Source organism: Homarus americanus, unplaced genomic scaffold (assembly GCF_018991925.1).
Source record: "Homarus americanus isolate GMGI-L3 unplaced genomic scaffold, GMGI_Hamer_2.0 scaffold32929, whole genome shotgun sequence".
Taxonomy (NCBI): domain Eukaryota; kingdom Metazoa; phylum Arthropoda; class Malacostraca; order Decapoda; family Nephropidae; genus Homarus; species Homarus americanus.
This window is the reverse complement of record NW_024737097.1, coordinates 20,320,768-20,336,983: the sequence shown is the minus strand read 5'-3', so window position 1 is coordinate 20,336,983 and position 16,216 is coordinate 20,320,768. Positions and strand designations below refer to the sequence as shown.

Genomic DNA, 16,216 nt, shown 5'->3' with positions numbered 1-16,216 from the left:
AATAATAACAGTAATAATTCATAGTAAATAAAATTTATAATAAAAAAGACAAAATTAAAAATAATATAATAAAATACTACTACTTATAATAATAACAACACTAATAATAATAATAACAATAGTCACAATAATAATAATAATAATAATAATAATAATAATAATAATAATAATAATAATAATAATAATAATAATAATAGTTTAATAATAAAAATAAATACAAAAATTAAAAAAAATCAAAAGTGAGAAACAATATATGTATGTTGAGTTGTCAATAGTAAGTGAAACAATTGAGACCCTGCAATTGTGTATAAATGAGGCAGAAAATCAGATCAGCAACCTGGGACTTGGTCACAATTTTCGTGATGCCATATGGCAGCAGGGTCTACCATTAAACAACACATTATGCTTCCAATATCTTCCCAGGCGGTAGTATCTCCCTGTTTGGTAGCTGCCTACTACCTATGACCCTCAGTGTCAAGACTGACTGAATTACTCAGAATAGGCAAACTGTACTCCAAACTTTGTCAATAAATTTGTTAAACTAACTAACTAAAACTCGCCATGTTCCTCCTCCCACAACTTCTTGGACCCCCCCCCCCAATCATCCCTTTGAATATTCCTGGATCCACCCCTCTTATAATATTGTTTCCAGTAAACCAAATTAGCGGCTCCATTATTATTATTATTATTAGTAGTAGTAGTAGTAGTAGTAGTAAAAAAAAGTAGTAGTAGTACAGTAGTTTTATCCTAAGTGGAAATCTCTTGTGGACAGCATGACGCAACATTCACCCACATGGTCATCACTAACTTGCAAAATATATCTGTTGTAACTTATATTTTTGTTTTCCTACTAACTGGTGAACTGGTGCATAATTAAAATATGTTTCATACCTTCGATAACGCATGAATACAGTTCTTGAAATCCATATTATTAAATCAATGCCATGATAAGAAAACTGGTTTACATTGGGACCTGCCCACGGCTGTGCAACGAGGGGCGTCCTAAATGTTAACTTCAATAATATATGAAATATTTGTTAAACTCATATGATATGGGGATTTTCTTCAATTTTATACGTTTATATCAATATTATTTAGCCCTAAAATTTTTATTATACGGGATATTTTTGTATTGAAGATCAACTTACATTTATTAATCACATTCCTCCTTCAAAGCTCCTTGTCAAGGCTGGCTGTTCTATTCTCCTCCCTAGTAATAGATTATATGTAATTTCATCTTTTATGAACTTATATAACTGAGATACCTCATATATAATAAATTAAAACTATAAAGTGAAAGTAATAATTATTATAGTGTATTTTTTTCAGAAACCCAGAATAAAATAGAGGAGAAAGAGAAGGTGGTGGGTGAGTGGGGTGAGAGTAAGAGCGGGTGTGGTGGTGCCAGGCAGGAGACTCCCGTGACGACAGGCAGACCGAGGCGAGACGTCATACTGAACTATTTGGCACGAAGCCCTACGACTTCATCCGAGTAACAAGATTATTTTTAGCTGAGTGAGGTTCGCCAAGAGCTGTGATCATGACTGAGGAGAAGACCGGCGTCAAAAACGGCGCAGCAAACACTGAAATGGCACCGCAAGAAGACGGTACTAAGGTTCCCCTGACCAACGACAGCCCTGAGGTAAGTAAAGATGGAGGACTCTAGTCTCAGTTTTACGATTATCTATTAAAACATGTGAAATTCATAAGTTCAGAACGGCTTTGTAGGAGAATTTGATGAATATTACTAAATTATTTATTTGAGGTAAGGCCACAATAAACTTGGGAGATACAGTATGGGGTCGAGTGTGTCTGCTGGTTATATCACGAGGAAGGTGTATTTAGTGTACAATGGTAACGAAGGTACATTCACTAGTAAATTTGTATACGTGCACACAACTCTTAAAAAGTAAAAAAATATGTTTTTCTAGTGTATTTGTGTTTAGATCGGTTATGACCTTCATTTCCGTAGGAAATTGGCCGTTTTTTATCGATATTTTTATTTTGGTGGGGCGTTTTTCGGGGAAAAAATGGCTTGGCAAATACAAAATACAAAAAAAAAAACAAGAAAACTGGCTCTCACCATATGATGAAATAACTTATTTCTTACCTTATTGGCCTGGTTCTCGTTTCGTCGTTGGATTCTGAGATTACAGGTTGCTGATGCTGATTCTCGCTTAACGGGAGGTATAGGCGGGCAGCTTCTTCCGTGAGGTGATGAAGTACATCTCCCGAAGAATCTTGTATGAACAGATATCTTGCTAGGTATTGCTTTAGGAAGTGTTTCTGGATGCCAGGCCTTTTAATCCACTCCTTTAAGTAATGCTAAACCCTCTCAATTGTTTGTGTGTGTATATCGGGCTGGATCTATAAAATTCTCGGAGTGATTTATCACATAACTTTTTATATGCAGCCCAAGAATCATTATATATAATAGAACCAGGCCGGATATATTTCAAAATGAGAGACACCAAAGTTTCCCGGTCATGCTTCTCATGTAGGGGCTCGACCACCGGAAACACAAACTAATTTTTTGACTCTTTTGACACCCCAAGATCCACACTTGGCTTAAGGTGCGTCCGCGTTCGTATTTCCTTTGAACAATTAGTCTCTTAAATTTCAACAGCAATTCCATGCCCTCCAATAGGTTGTTGATTCTCAAACCAGAATTGCGTTACTTGGCTAAAGTAATTCTGCCAGTCTACAGACGTATGAGAGGCCAGCTTCAAGCACGCAATTATGGTCTTGTGGTCCCAAAGACAAGACAATAATTTATAAATAAAAGTAACCTCTCGTATGTCTACGGGAAAGGGTCGCGGAAAGGGGACGTGATTGCTGCCCGTATTATCATTGGGTATGACTTTGCTTGGGAGATTGGTATCCCAGCATCCCCTGAGCATCGCTCTTGTGCATTATGCAGAAGACCCGACAGCCGCACCCTTATCCACTACCTCCTAAGATGTCCCCACACACAACGCTTCCGTGACGCCTGCTGGACCACCATTCCACGACCCCCTGACGGAGACACGATGATCCTCCCCATACTGGCCAGATATTATGTAAATAATATTGATTATGTGTTAAAGGAATATCCTTCCTTTCTTAGGCTTTAGTAAGCCCCTTTATAATATTTATACTGTATATACTTGTCACACTTGCCAGATGCTTCTGGTGTCATTGTACAGGGGTACCTAGTGACAGCACTAGGATCCCGCTTCCTCTATCAAGGAATAGACAATTGAAATTGAAATAAAAGTAACTTCCATAGCTGAAAATGGCACCTTTCTAAAGATGTTCCCTTATATTCACTGACGGTGTATGAACACCATCTCCTTTGTCTTTGGGATAAGGGACGAGTTACCACAATGCCACATATGTTGGTCTTGACGATATTTGCATTCATTCTTGCACTTGGACACATTACTGGGGTCGGGAGAACACCATGCAATCGAAAAAATGCTACAGTTAATTCGTTTTTTTTTTTTTTTTCTCCAAAAAACTCTCAATTGGCTCCATATAATTGAAGTGACACCCATCGCAGACTTCCATGGTCAGAAATGAATTTGAATTTCAAAATATGAGACCCAAAATAAAAATAGAATTTGATTGGGCCACAAATACTGAGAATTAAACCACAAATATTAATTAGTTGCAAAAAAAAAAAAAAAAAAGCTTTTGAGTGGCTGCATGACGTGTACGGGAATGCATGCTCGTGATGATTTATGAAGGAGACACGCAGTATGGGAGGTGAGGTAGGCGATTATGGCGAAAGATAATGGAAGAAAATAGAGAAAAATTTTGATACGCTATCTCCGTTATTATACATTTGCGACGGTAATGTAATAGAAGAAAATTATCTTATAATTAGACGTCTTATTCGAATGTGATAATAGATTAGGGGTAGGAATGTTGTGTGCGGATTGAAGGAAAGTTTTGGTAAAGATTCGTTTTAGTTACACCACGGAAACTATTAGCGGTAAAGGTAGTTTCGGACCATAATCTTTCTGGTGATGAATCCTAGGTTTTCCGATGGTTTTTGATGTGTTTTAGGTTATTTTCGTTATCCACCCATCGCCCTTTTTCACATGAAAAAAGTGATTTGCCCCAAAGATAAATGTCAATCATCTAAAACAGCAAGAAAACTAGCGAAAAAATATATTTTTCATATGAAAAAAGGTGATGGGTGGATAACGAAAAATAACCGTGATTTATTCCATTTTGATATATTGATTGTCCTCGGAAATCACTCGTTTATGAGATAGCAATCCCCCCCCCCCTCCCCACACCACCACAGTCAAAACGAGTGGTTACCGACGAAAAGCAATATCAAAATCGAATAAAACACGTCAAAAACCATCGGAAAAACCTAGGCTTCGTCTCCAGAATGATTTTGAGACCTAACCTAACACTTAAGCTGTGACGTCACGGTGACACACACATGAATGTGGACGAACAGAGACCCGTGTATAGGGGTAAGGTGAAAAATAACTTGGATTTTAAGGTAAACACCCCCATATCTTGGTTAGGTAAATGTGCATACTACAGCAACCATGGAATTTGAAAAGAAAAAAGTGTTTTCTGGTGGGTTTTGATGCGATTAGTTCAAATATGTCCATCGTTTTTGTTGGAAATCACATGTTTGTGATTTAGACCCCCCCCCCATAATAGTTATATCAATTGCGTGTTCTGAATTCCTGGTACTCTGGGCTTGCTAACTTATACCATATACCCAAACTAAACCTGCCCCTGGACCTCCAAACACTATGTAATAAACCTAGTGTCGCGTGGTCAGCCTCCACGAGAATATAAATAGCCGTTAGAGTATTTCTTACCTTAGTTGGGGGTTTGAGTCAAGGACCAGAATGTGTCGTGGGTTCCTCTGTTCTCTAAAGATTCCATATTTTTGAATTAAATAATACTTTACAATAAACTTTCAATAATCAAAATCTCACACAGCACATTATGGCTCCATGTTGCAACTGATTAAAAATGTCCCGCATCCTAGTGCCCACGCCGAATATTGAACGCTGATTTGTTGAAACAAAAGTTTAGATTTTTTATTGGATTTGATTGGCTGCGGCCACCCCTGATTTGATTGGTGGTCGCCCCCCGGCACAGGAGGTACCGGTAAGCGAACGTACGAACACACACAATTTGAGCAACCGTGTAGGGGCAACAGGTGCTCTGATTTTATTTATTTATTTTAATTCAGAAACTTCCTTATTATCAATTTGCGGCAATATGAGAAAATAATCATAGAAAAAATACTTCTATTGATTGAGTGTAGTGAATTTCCGGAATTCTGTGGTTGTTCTAAACTGCATCATTACCCTTGGTTATTATTCATTTGCGACGGAAGTGCCACAGAAGAAATGTTGCTTAATTTGATGATAGGCCTAAAAACACATCAAATTAATTGTAGCTTATTATGGTCCGAAACTTGAAACTAATACCTTGTTAATAAGAAAAGGTTTTCCTGGCGTATTTTGTTTAGTTTAAACTAATCTGACCTTCATTTTGGTTGCAAGTGAGCAGTTATTGATATGACACACACACACACACTCTTTACCAACAATCATGGTGGTTCAAAGTGGGCAGGGCTTTGAAGTAGAGGGAAATTATGGGGTAAAGTACTAAAAAGAACACCAAACAAGGTAAATATTGACAACAGTTCCGCGGCCGATTTTTCATAGAAAACAATTATAAAAACGCTGCAATTTCACTGTTTTATAGTGGACACTGCCATAGTTTGTGCAAATGTGTTAAGTGGTTATTTCTAAATTAAACCTAACCTAACCTCAGGTGATAAGAAAAACAAGCAGCTGAAGCATTGTTAGAAGACCTGACCAACCTGACCTTCCATAACTTCCTAGCCGGTATATCATGGTGTAATTCTACTTACAATATTTGTGGACGTGAGAGCAGCCGCCCGTACCGAACGGCTCATATAAGCATACACCGAGTATCAAAATCTGTCCGGCCCGAGCGGCGGAGTGTTGTGAAATCTCCATATGATTCTCTGTTTACATTCTGGGATGAGACTTCACCGCTGAGAAGACAAGCTAGTGCCCACATAGTCCCCTCATTATCTACCAAACAAGCATCCACGGGCCAGTCGTTGATATTAACCATTATTAATGACTGACCTGTTGCCAATTTTTCATAGAAAGTTTAGTTAATATTTAGAAGTTGCAAGCACTTACTTATATATTAAGTACAGTACTGTATTATATCAGGAGAAAGAAGGAAAAACTTCAAGGCTTATATACGACTCGTGACCGTCAGCGGTTCAGTAATTATGAGGGTGTTTTTTTTACAAATTTTTTATGCTGGTTACTTTCACTTTTATTCATTTTCTTAGGCAAATTCTTAGTTTTCTAGATATAGGCCAGTTAAGATAGCATTCTGACAGCCGTGTCATCAGCTGTGATGTGGCAGATGTAAACAGTACCATGAGGGCTAAGAAATGAGACGTGGCGGTTTGGTGATTATGAGTGGGTTTTTTTTAGACAGTTTTGTATGCTGATTACTTTGTTCTATTCATTTTCTTGTGTAAATGCTTAGTTTTCTAGATATAGGCGAGTTAAGGTAAAGGTTTGGTTTGATTACCTAGGTTAGCTCATGATTTCAGCCATTTTTATATTTTCCCCAACAATACAGTACAGTGTCCTTTAATAAAATCAGTAAAACCTGGGTATCTTTAAACCCATTTTCAATGAAAAACAGCGGGCGGTCATGATCTGAATAATTACCAAAACCAAAATTTATTTATTCTACAGCATTTCCATCAGAATTTATTTTATTTATTTTTTTTTTAACTGATAAAATTACCCACAATATTAGCTGTGCAAAGTGGGCAGCAATTTGTAGAGGGAAAGTGTGGAGGTAACAGACTAAAATGAACACCAAACAAATTTACCTAAATTCAATTGAAGTAAGAGTACCATATTTAATGAGTTCCCATTAAAAGAGTGCAAGGCAATTGGTCAGGGCAGTCACTTATGGTGATTTCCCAGGCACTCGTGATTGGAAGTTCTGTTCTGGCTTAGTGTTAGTGTGGTCATTGTGTGGGTTTATGCTTGATTGGTGGCAAGAATGTAATTTTATTTTGTTGATCAGCAGGTGAAGTTTACGACTGGCAATGATCCACCAAATGGAGATGTCAAGATTGACTTGCCAGCCCCAACCTTCAATGGACTATCTAAGGAGGAGTTGATGAAATATAGTGATGACCCATTTTGGATTCGGCTTCGATGGGCTCTTTTCATCTTATTCTGGTAAGTAGCTTTAGTGGTGCAGTGAATATTGTCTGATCATTCAGGAAATAGCATTAACTTTTGTATTGCAATTTCTTAACTAATCTAACCACTGTATTCTTTCACAGGGTGGGTTGGGCTGCAATGTTGGTGGTAGCAATTGTGATCATTATTCAGGCTCCACGCTGTGCTCCAAAGGAAACACTTGACTGGGTTCAGGAATCTGCGATGATTAAGTATGATTTGAATGCCCCTATTGAAGCTGACAACACTACTGGTGAAACTCATGAGGGTAGGTGCCTTTCCAACTTAAACATTACATATTAGCCATCAGGAAGGCTTTTCTTGTAGTTTTTGGTATTGAAAAACAAAATATGACTGACTGACTGATACGAGTGTTTAAAGTGACATACACATACAGTATACTTAGTGATCCTTAAAGTATGCATTACCATTTGTTAACAAGTTATAGGTGGGAGACACTGTAGTCAGCATTTCTCAGTTTTGTTAAGTAGCTAAAAAACTCTTGAATACCCATACAGTATATGTTTAGCAAAAGGTTACATTTATGTATATTCACAGACTTGATCAAGATGGCAGCAGACTTGGGTATTACAACTGTGTATTTAGAAGACCTCATTAGTCCCCAAGACTTTGAGAATATCAACACAGGTCTTTACACTAAGAACGATGTTCTTAATGTTCTAAAGGTAAGTTTGATATTATTCATCTTTAATTTCTACTAATTATAATAATTTCCTTATTATGGTAAACTATAGAGAATAAACTCATTAGATATTATGAATTTACAGTACAGTACTGTACTCTGTTTTTAAATAATTTTTCTTCTGTCATGGGCTTTTTTTTTTTTTTTACATTGAGATGTCAAATTTGTTAACCATAAATCCTGCAAGCCCAATCAAAACATATTTACCTTCCATTTTAGATCCTCCATCCCACATTGGTAATACAGTAGTATTTGTACATGAATCTTGGTGTAAGGGCAGAATCAAGGTTATGTTAAATATCCTAAAACTTTCTTTTACAGGCAGCAAGTGCTAATGGTCTGCATGTGGTGACAGACTTTGTGCCAACACAAGTGGGAGAAGACAATACATGGTTCCAGGATCCTGAAATGAAAAGTTTCTTCAAGCCCAATTCTAGGGACCTGGACTTTGGTAACTCGGGCCTCTTGGAAAAGCTTACAGTAAGTTTATATATTGTTTAATGATCAGTGACTTGTACTGTACAGTTTTCACAAAGTTTTCCAATAGTTTAACCTTAACTATCAATATTTTTAAAAAGAAAATTTATGTAATTTTTGGCATGCTCTGTTGAATATGGGCTTTTGTTGTAAAGTATTCATATTACCGCTTTATGCAAATATTAAATATACTGTACATAATACAGTATTGCTGTAGAAAATCTGAGATGGATATTTTACTGTACAGTAATTGTAATTTTATTTTTAATAATTTAAAGTTCATAAATGACTTATATGAACAGCAGTAAATCTTATTATAATTTATTTAAAAGGTACCAGTATATATTGTATACAAATTATAATGTCATTGTTCTGAGCATCAAAGAAGTAGCTACAGTACAGTACTGGTATTATAGTGGCATTCATGAAGGGTTTTTTTTTGTAACACATTTAGTTAGATATGACTTGACAGTCATTACAATTTTTTAACAAAACAATATAGTTCTTGGCCATAAGTAAATCTGTGTATGATGAGGCCAGATTTAATGTTTGCCTATATTTATTATTTATCACTTAAAACTATACTTAGTGTGTGTGCGGTGGGGTGTTTCCTCCATAATAGATAATGTTCAAATGGCAGAGAAAATGTTTTTCTAATTGGTTGTCACCGAAACGGCATTGAATAAACATTTTGTGTGCCATTGTGGGTTTCTTCTCTCTCATTATTTGTTACTTGACTCTCCAGTAATTAAAATGTTCCTGTTTTTTTTTTTTTTTTTTAATAGAAACTGTTCAGTGGTGTATGGAAGGAAAAGGGTGTTGATGGCTACTTGATGAAGATAGCAGACACAGAAGAGTTACTGAATGCCAGCATCATACTAAACAAGAATCTAGAGGCAGTTGATGGGTAAGAGGAATATTTATATTTACTGTACTGTACTTCCCAAAACTAGGGTATTGTAGACACACTGTACTGTGAAACAGTTTTGCCACTACATTTTCACAATACTTGTAGGATTAATTAGGTTTTAAGGTGTTTGACATAGGGAACAGCAAAACAGCTGACTTGAGAAATCATCCTCTTGCAGATGGAGATGATTTGGGGAAATTATCCAAATGAATGAATTTCTCATTCATCATTTATTTTGGAGTGTCCACCTTCCAGAACTTTTGTGAAAATTATGCTTTTGTATTAAAGAAGTTTGTACAATATCTAATGTATATTAATATATAGGTGCATAGTATTTAGTGTTACAGTACAATACTGTAAAATAAGCTTCACTGCATATGTTTCGGTGTATAATATTTTTAACTGAATTACTATACGTTCCTGAGAACTGTACTACATTCCTTTCTACAGGGCTGTTGTGCATGGTATTGTAGACCTGATGCAAGAACTGGTGGCGGGCTTTGAAGCCAGGATATACCGAGAGTTCCTTGACGAACACGCTATTGATAGTTGGTCTTACTACAAGGTGAGGAATGGATTTACACATTTTTTATTATCCAGTAAACATTCAATTCACAGTAAAAGTCCAAAGCATTTGTTTTCATGCACGCTCAATAAATACCCATCTGAGAATTATTTGAATTAAAGTTTTGAATATAATGTAATCCTTCTGCAATTCAGTGATCCTTAATTTGAACATTTTTAGTGGTTACAAAATCTAGTACTGTATTGAAATGCTTATGAATTGTAATGTTCTAAGTTGGGAGAAATATTCTGAGAAGGGACTGGCTGATTCTGCCATTACTTATGTTAATTCTGCAGTCTGTAATTTATGACTTAAAGTGGTTTTTAATACCGTATAGTATAGCGAATCATGCTACAGTACTGTTCGAGTATCTTGTTATATTTACAGCCAGATTACTATTCATATAATTTGGTATAGTTAGTGAACAATAATAATTACAGTATTCTAGAGGAGTTACTGTACAGTACAGGTACAAGTATTTGCCTATTTTTTCCTAATGAGAGATATCCTTTTGGGTTCATAGAGGCTCTGGTTGCAATTAATCTGAATTGCTGGGAGATTGATTTACCTGTAGTGATGTTCTTGTTTACTATTCATTATTACTTCTCTTCTTTGCAGTTTAACCCCACAGTAGCCCAAGGAAAGATCTCCGAAGACTATGTGCGTTTGGTGACCCTCTCTCTCTTCTTGGTGCCTGGGACCCCAATCCTTGATGGAATTAATAATACTTATTTTGAAAATCAGAAAACCTTTATAAAGTCTCTCTCTGATATCCGAGAGAAAGAATCCGTTCAAGTGGGCAAGATGAACTTTGTTAATGGGACAGATGAAGATGTCATAGCATTTGCCAGGTGAGGAATGTTTTTCATTTACAGGAATGTATAAGTAGTGGGCAAATGTTAACAATGTACATCTTGTTAATGTATTTAGTCCTCAATCCTTTGTCTAATGTTAGTTTTAATACAAATAAAAATGGATATTTCAGCATTGCTCTTGAATGCTTTTTTAAATATGAAGAACTTTGATTTAAAATGTTTGGGGATTGAAGAAAAAATTTGTATAAAGGTAACATTTTCCTTTAACACCAAAATTCTCTTTGTGCTGTCAGGAATCCGTAAGTTATATTTATCATAGTAGTTCAGTTGCTTTTAATCTCTTGTATTATTTCTTAACTCCAGAAAAATTTTCCTTGACATCGTGTATGGTATTCTTTATTTCTATCTTTTCCCTTTTCGGTTTGTAGAAAATCTTACAAAAAAAAAAACCCACATAGGATACATGCATGATTGCTTCTTCCCTAAATTCCATAATTAGTTAGTTTATGGGTAATGCTGTGGTTTTTCTTTTTGACCTGGAAGTCCCAAATCTCGCTAATTCCCGTTGCATCACATAATCCAGCATCACTTCCTTACCCAAAATGTTACCGTCATGTTGTCGATTCATTCACAAGCTTGACTGATGGAGTTAATTTAATGCGCAAATTATTTCATAGAACTGTCTCCTTTATATATCGTTAAGACAATCCAGTACACGTTCTGACTCGAGTAATCACTAACAAATACTAATGTGTGTACTGTAATGTTTCAGAGTGATGAAGGGCACACCCGGTTATGCTGTTGCTATAAACATGCATAACTCCAATAATGCCACGGTTAATTTCACATCAATTCCGGGGGTGTCTGATAAGGGTGACAACGCATTGAGGTCAACTGTTGATATTGCAGTTAACAGGTAAGCATAATTAAAAGTTAATTTTTAGATTGTACAGTTAAATTTCTAAAATTAAACACACTGTACTGTATTATAGTTACTATGAGTTCATTTGGATTTAAAGTTTTGTGCTAGTGCCTTTATGATTAGTAAATACACTGTTATCTTAAATATTGTTATTCATCTTTTTACTTTGTGTTTTTGCAGCCACAATCTTGGACGATCAGACATGTCTTCAGTGTTCTTAGGGCCACTGGAGGGTTTAGTCATACAGTTTGTGCCAAGTTTCTAAACTGTACGTGAAGGATGCAGCAAGTTGATCCTCTGAAATTTGACTGCAGCTTACATACCGAGCACTGTAACTGACAGTTGCTCCTATATGCTCGGGACGATTATTCCCCTGCAGGCAACTCTCGTAGACTGACTCGCACACCTGAATGCTTTTTTATTTTATTAAATTTTTAGAACAGCTGTTATAATTTTAATTGTTCGTGCTGTAATGAAAACTATTGCACACTATTGATTTGGATATTTTGAGATTATTTTTCAGTAGTTTTTATAGTCTTAATAACTGTTGTTTTAATGAAAATTATCACACCTATTTATTTTCTACTGTATTCTCTGAAAAAGTTTTAATTTTGACATAATGAAAAATGATCATGTAGATATTTTTAACGGTATATTTTTTGTCAGTTTGGTTAACAATGCTTAATACTGTATTTTAATGGAGTACATTCAGAATTAATGAGAGCTGTCTTGAAATGTTGTCATGAAATAAAAGATTGACAAAAAAATTATTGTCATTTACCTAGATTCCTAGTACTACTGTACATGCACTCTACCTGGGCATGTAGGTGAAATAGGAACCGAGTCTGTATGGGTAGAAATTGCGGAAGGAAGAGAAAAACTAATTATGGGAGTGATTTACAGGCCTCAAGTCTTGGGAAAGAAGCAGCTCAGCCCATACGGCAGAAAATGAGTAGGGTAGCAAAATACAACAACCTGTGCATTATGGGGGATTTCAACTAAAGAAATAAAGACTGGGACAACTTTGTAGATGACTGTGAATCTAAAGACCTACTAGAGGTGACTATATTAAACCTAGTATAAACAAATAAGGAAAATATTATCAAAGATATCACAATAGGGGAAGAATTAGGGAACCGTGATCAGAGAAATCAGGTTCACCCTAAATTGGGAAACGAAAAAAATGAGAATATGGTCAGTCCCAGACTTTCTATCCGTGGATTATGGAGGGTTAAGAGGATACAGTACCTAGGTGAGGTCACCTGGGAACAGTCAGGTCTGTCCCCATTAGGAACGGGTGAGGTCACCGGCGACAGAACAATTGATCATGACTAATATATTTACTAGTATACTATGTAAAGCTGTAATGGATTCCTCCCCTACAAATGCCGTGTGTGGCTGACTAGCCGACCCCCTCGAATTCACCAGCCTGCGCCGCCTCGTGTCTAGGTCACCAACCGGCACCGCCTTACATGACTGAGGTCAACTATTAAGCCACGCCTACCTCCGCTATATAAGACCTCACCTCGTGGTGACCTAGCTCTTACTACCTACAGCCACCAGCAAGCAACACCACCTCCGCTACGGCCAGCGACCATGACGACCCACAAGCTGGTCCTCTGAGCACCCTCACCAACCAGCTCTTTCTACTGAACGCTTGTAACCATGCTACCTTCCCAGCACCAAGCTGCATTGTACATCCAATACAATATGTTACAGAGAGCACATTGTGAGTTTCCTTTCTCCATCCCATCCTGAGTGTGAACCAATACCTCGTACCCCACAAATGGTGACCCCTGGAGATTCGCACTCACACAGGATGGAGGAGAAACTGATCACTCCCAGTCTTCAAGCAACTTGGAAGACTGGCTTATCCACACAGAGGCAGCTCTCATCGGCTCTACAGCTACTGTCTCTACACCGCAGGTTAGACACCCTAGAGCAGCACTGCTACTGTAAGCAGACAGCCACTCCTCTTCCTGCCCCAAGCACTACGTCCTACCGACCCCAGCACACCCGCCCTGCCTCAGATGCCGCCCCCGGCCCAGCAGTACCCCCTGCCACTGTCCTGGACCCTCCTCCTGACGCGGACCCTCTTCCGCTCCTGCCTGGCAGCCCCTGCTCCTGACGCGGCCCCACACATCCTTTTTTTTTCCCTCAGGTACTCCCTGCTACTGTCCTGCACCCTGCTGCTGTCATGGACCCTCTTCCTGACGTAGCCCCTGCTCCTGACCCAGACCCACACACCCCAGCAGGCGCATCTGAGGACTCTGTAAGTACCGCGAGGGAAGCACAAAATTCATCGCCTCCACAACCCTCCTTCTCCCTCTCTTCTCCCACAGATCTCGTGTGTCTAGACAGAGTTGTCTCCCCTAGCGGCAGGCTCATCCACGCCCTCGCCGTTATGTCTCACATGTGGCATACAACCCTGCCGACAACAAGTCTCCTGCACCGCCTGGAGGGAAGGGGGAGTATTGTAGTGGGTTCCTCCCCTACAAACGCCGTGTGTTGCTGACTAGTCGACCCCCTCGAATTCACCAGCCTGCACCGCCTTGTGTCTAGGTCTTACATGACTGAGGTCAACTATTAAGCCACGCCTACCTTCGCTATATAAGACCTCACCTCGTGGTGACCTAGCTCTTACTACCTACAGCCACCAGCAAGCAACACCTCCTCCTCCGCAACTGCCTGGCGGCCCTCGCTCCCGCCGACGACCATGGCGACCTACAAGCTGGTCCTCCTCTGAGCACCCTCACCAACCAGTTCTCTTTACTCAACGCTTGTAACCATGCTGCCTTCCCAGCACCAAGCTGCATTGTACATCCAATACAATATGTATACAGAGAGCACATTGTGAGTTTCCTTTCTCTATCCCATCCTGAGTGTGAACCAATATCCCGTACCCCACAAAGCACAAGAACAAAATATACCATACAGAAAAATTAGGTCAAATAAGAATGAGCCAAGGTAGATGACCAAAAACCTTAAACATGACATAGGAATAAAGAAAGGAATTTATAAGAAATTAAAGGGAAGGGAAGGAGCATCTCAGAAATAGGTATATAATGAACTATCTAGGAATGTTAAGAAAAATGTAAGGAAGGCAAAGAGAGACTACGAAATCAGGATAGCAAGAGAATTCAAGGCTAATCTCAAGGGATTTTTCCAGGTATATAGGACAAAGGTCAAGGACAAAGTGGGGCGAGCATGGCGACCCACAAGCTGTCCTCTGACCATCCTCACCAACCAGCTCTCTCTACATCACGCTTGTAACCGTGCTGCCACTTCCCAGCACCAGGCTGCATTGTACATCCAATACAACATGTATATAGAGAGCACATTGTGAGTTTCCTTTATCCATTCCATCCTGAGTGTGAACGAAACATCTCATACCCCACAAATTCATGGATGACAAAGAGTGGTAGTAACTCTCGACAGGCTGCCATGCACAGGAAAACCGGCCTATTGTAGACTCCTTATTTTCTTATGTTTATGTTCTAAAAGTGTGTAACAGAAATGACCGATCACCCAAATGACTGTTTTAGTGACTATATTTATTTATCCATCTATCTACCTTCAGCATCTTCACATCTATCATTACTTGTTAGTATATTACAGCTGAATCAATATAAACTTGTATAAAAAATTTACTGAATATATCCCTCATTCCTAAAGATGCAACATTTATTTAGTGAGGAGGGGTTGTAAATTCGTGTAATCTCCCCATCCCCCTTTTTTTGTCTTAAACTGTCTACATATGATTGAAAACACAATCATCATTATTGTGCCAGTAGTGGCTTTTCGCGTACAGTTATGAACAAATAGTTCATAACTTGAGACATTTTCGTTGTTCTGTTGTGGGGCTCAGGATGTTTGGTTCACACTCAGGATGGAATGGAGAAAGGAAACTCACAATGTGCTCTCTATATACATGTTGTATTGGATGTACAATGCAGCTTGGTGCTGGGAAGGCAGCATGGTTACAAGTGTGATGTAGAGAGAGCTGGTTGGTGAGGATGCTCAGAGAAGGACAGCTTGTGGGTCGCCATGCTCGCCGGCGGGAGAGAGGACCGCCAGGCAGGCGGAGGAGGAACGAGGGCCGCCAGGCAGCGGCGGAGGAGGTGTTACTGGCTGGTTGGTGTGGGTAGAAAGAGCCAGGTCGATACGATACGAAGTCTTTAGTTAAGAGGTGAAAGAAGATTATTAGGGGTTGAAGGAAAAGTGGTGAAACTGAAATACAGTAGGAGTAGAAAGAATCTGGGCTCAACCAGATCGCTTCATCTTTCTTATTGGTGTTTTGTCTTTGTTCTGCTCCCTTGGGTCGTCAGACCTTTGTATTAATATTGGTTTATTTATATAATGCTGCTTATTATTATTATTTTTATTATTGTTGGAGTTAGTGAGCCCGCCCAGGTCCTTGTGTAACTGGGAGGGTAGCCACATTTTTTTTTTTTGAGGTGTTAGTTAAGTGTTAGTTGTGTTAGTCTAAAGGTACACTGTATGGAGAGGCCTGCCAGGTTCTTAGTGGAGCTGGTTGGTCACTC

At 38.5% G+C, this 16,216-nt stretch overlaps 1 protein-coding gene across 3 annotated transcripts; it reads left to right on the top strand.

The window, feature by feature from the left end:
* Nucleotides 1-1,393: 1,393 nt before the first annotated feature.
* Nucleotides 1,394-12,157, top strand: LOC121873304 (4F2 cell-surface antigen heavy chain-like). Of its 3 annotated transcripts, none has more exons than XM_042376804.1 (11): nucleotides 1,394-1,642; nucleotides 7,123-7,277; nucleotides 7,385-7,548; nucleotides 7,839-7,966; nucleotides 8,305-8,463; nucleotides 9,246-9,367; nucleotides 9,821-9,935; nucleotides 10,554-10,786; nucleotides 11,044-11,049; nucleotides 11,523-11,666; nucleotides 11,853-12,157. In XM_042376804.1, the coding sequence occupies exons 1-11, from the start codon at nucleotides 1,541-1,543 to the stop codon at nucleotides 11,935-11,937; spliced, it is 1,413 nt and encodes a 470-aa protein (XP_042232738.1). In that variant the 5' UTR covers nucleotides 1,394-1,540; the 3' UTR covers nucleotides 11,938-12,157. The 3 variants fall into 3 exon arrangements, with proteins under 3 accessions (XP_042232738.1, XP_042232737.1, XP_042232739.1); XM_042376803.1 differs by having other exon boundaries at nucleotides 7,120-7,277; XM_042376805.1 differs by lacking the exon at nucleotides 11,044-11,049 and having other exon boundaries at nucleotides 1,395-1,642; nucleotides 7,120-7,277.
* The last annotated feature ends 4,059 nt before the right edge of the window (nucleotides 12,158-16,216 follow it).

Excerpts from the sequence above, each read along its gene's own strand:
- LOC121873304 (XM_042376803.1), top strand. The coding sequence starts at position 1,541 with ATGACTGAGGAGAAGACCGGCGTCAAAAACGGCGCAGCAAACACTGAA. Across the intron at positions 7,549-7,838 it reads TACTGGTGAAACTCATGAGG|ACTTGATCAAGATGGCAGCA; the intron begins GTAGGTGCCTTT and ends GTATATTCACAG. Across the intron at positions 11,667-11,852 it reads GTTGATATTGCAGTTAACAG|CCACAATCTTGGACGATCAG; the intron begins GTAAGCATAATT and ends GTGTTTTTGCAG.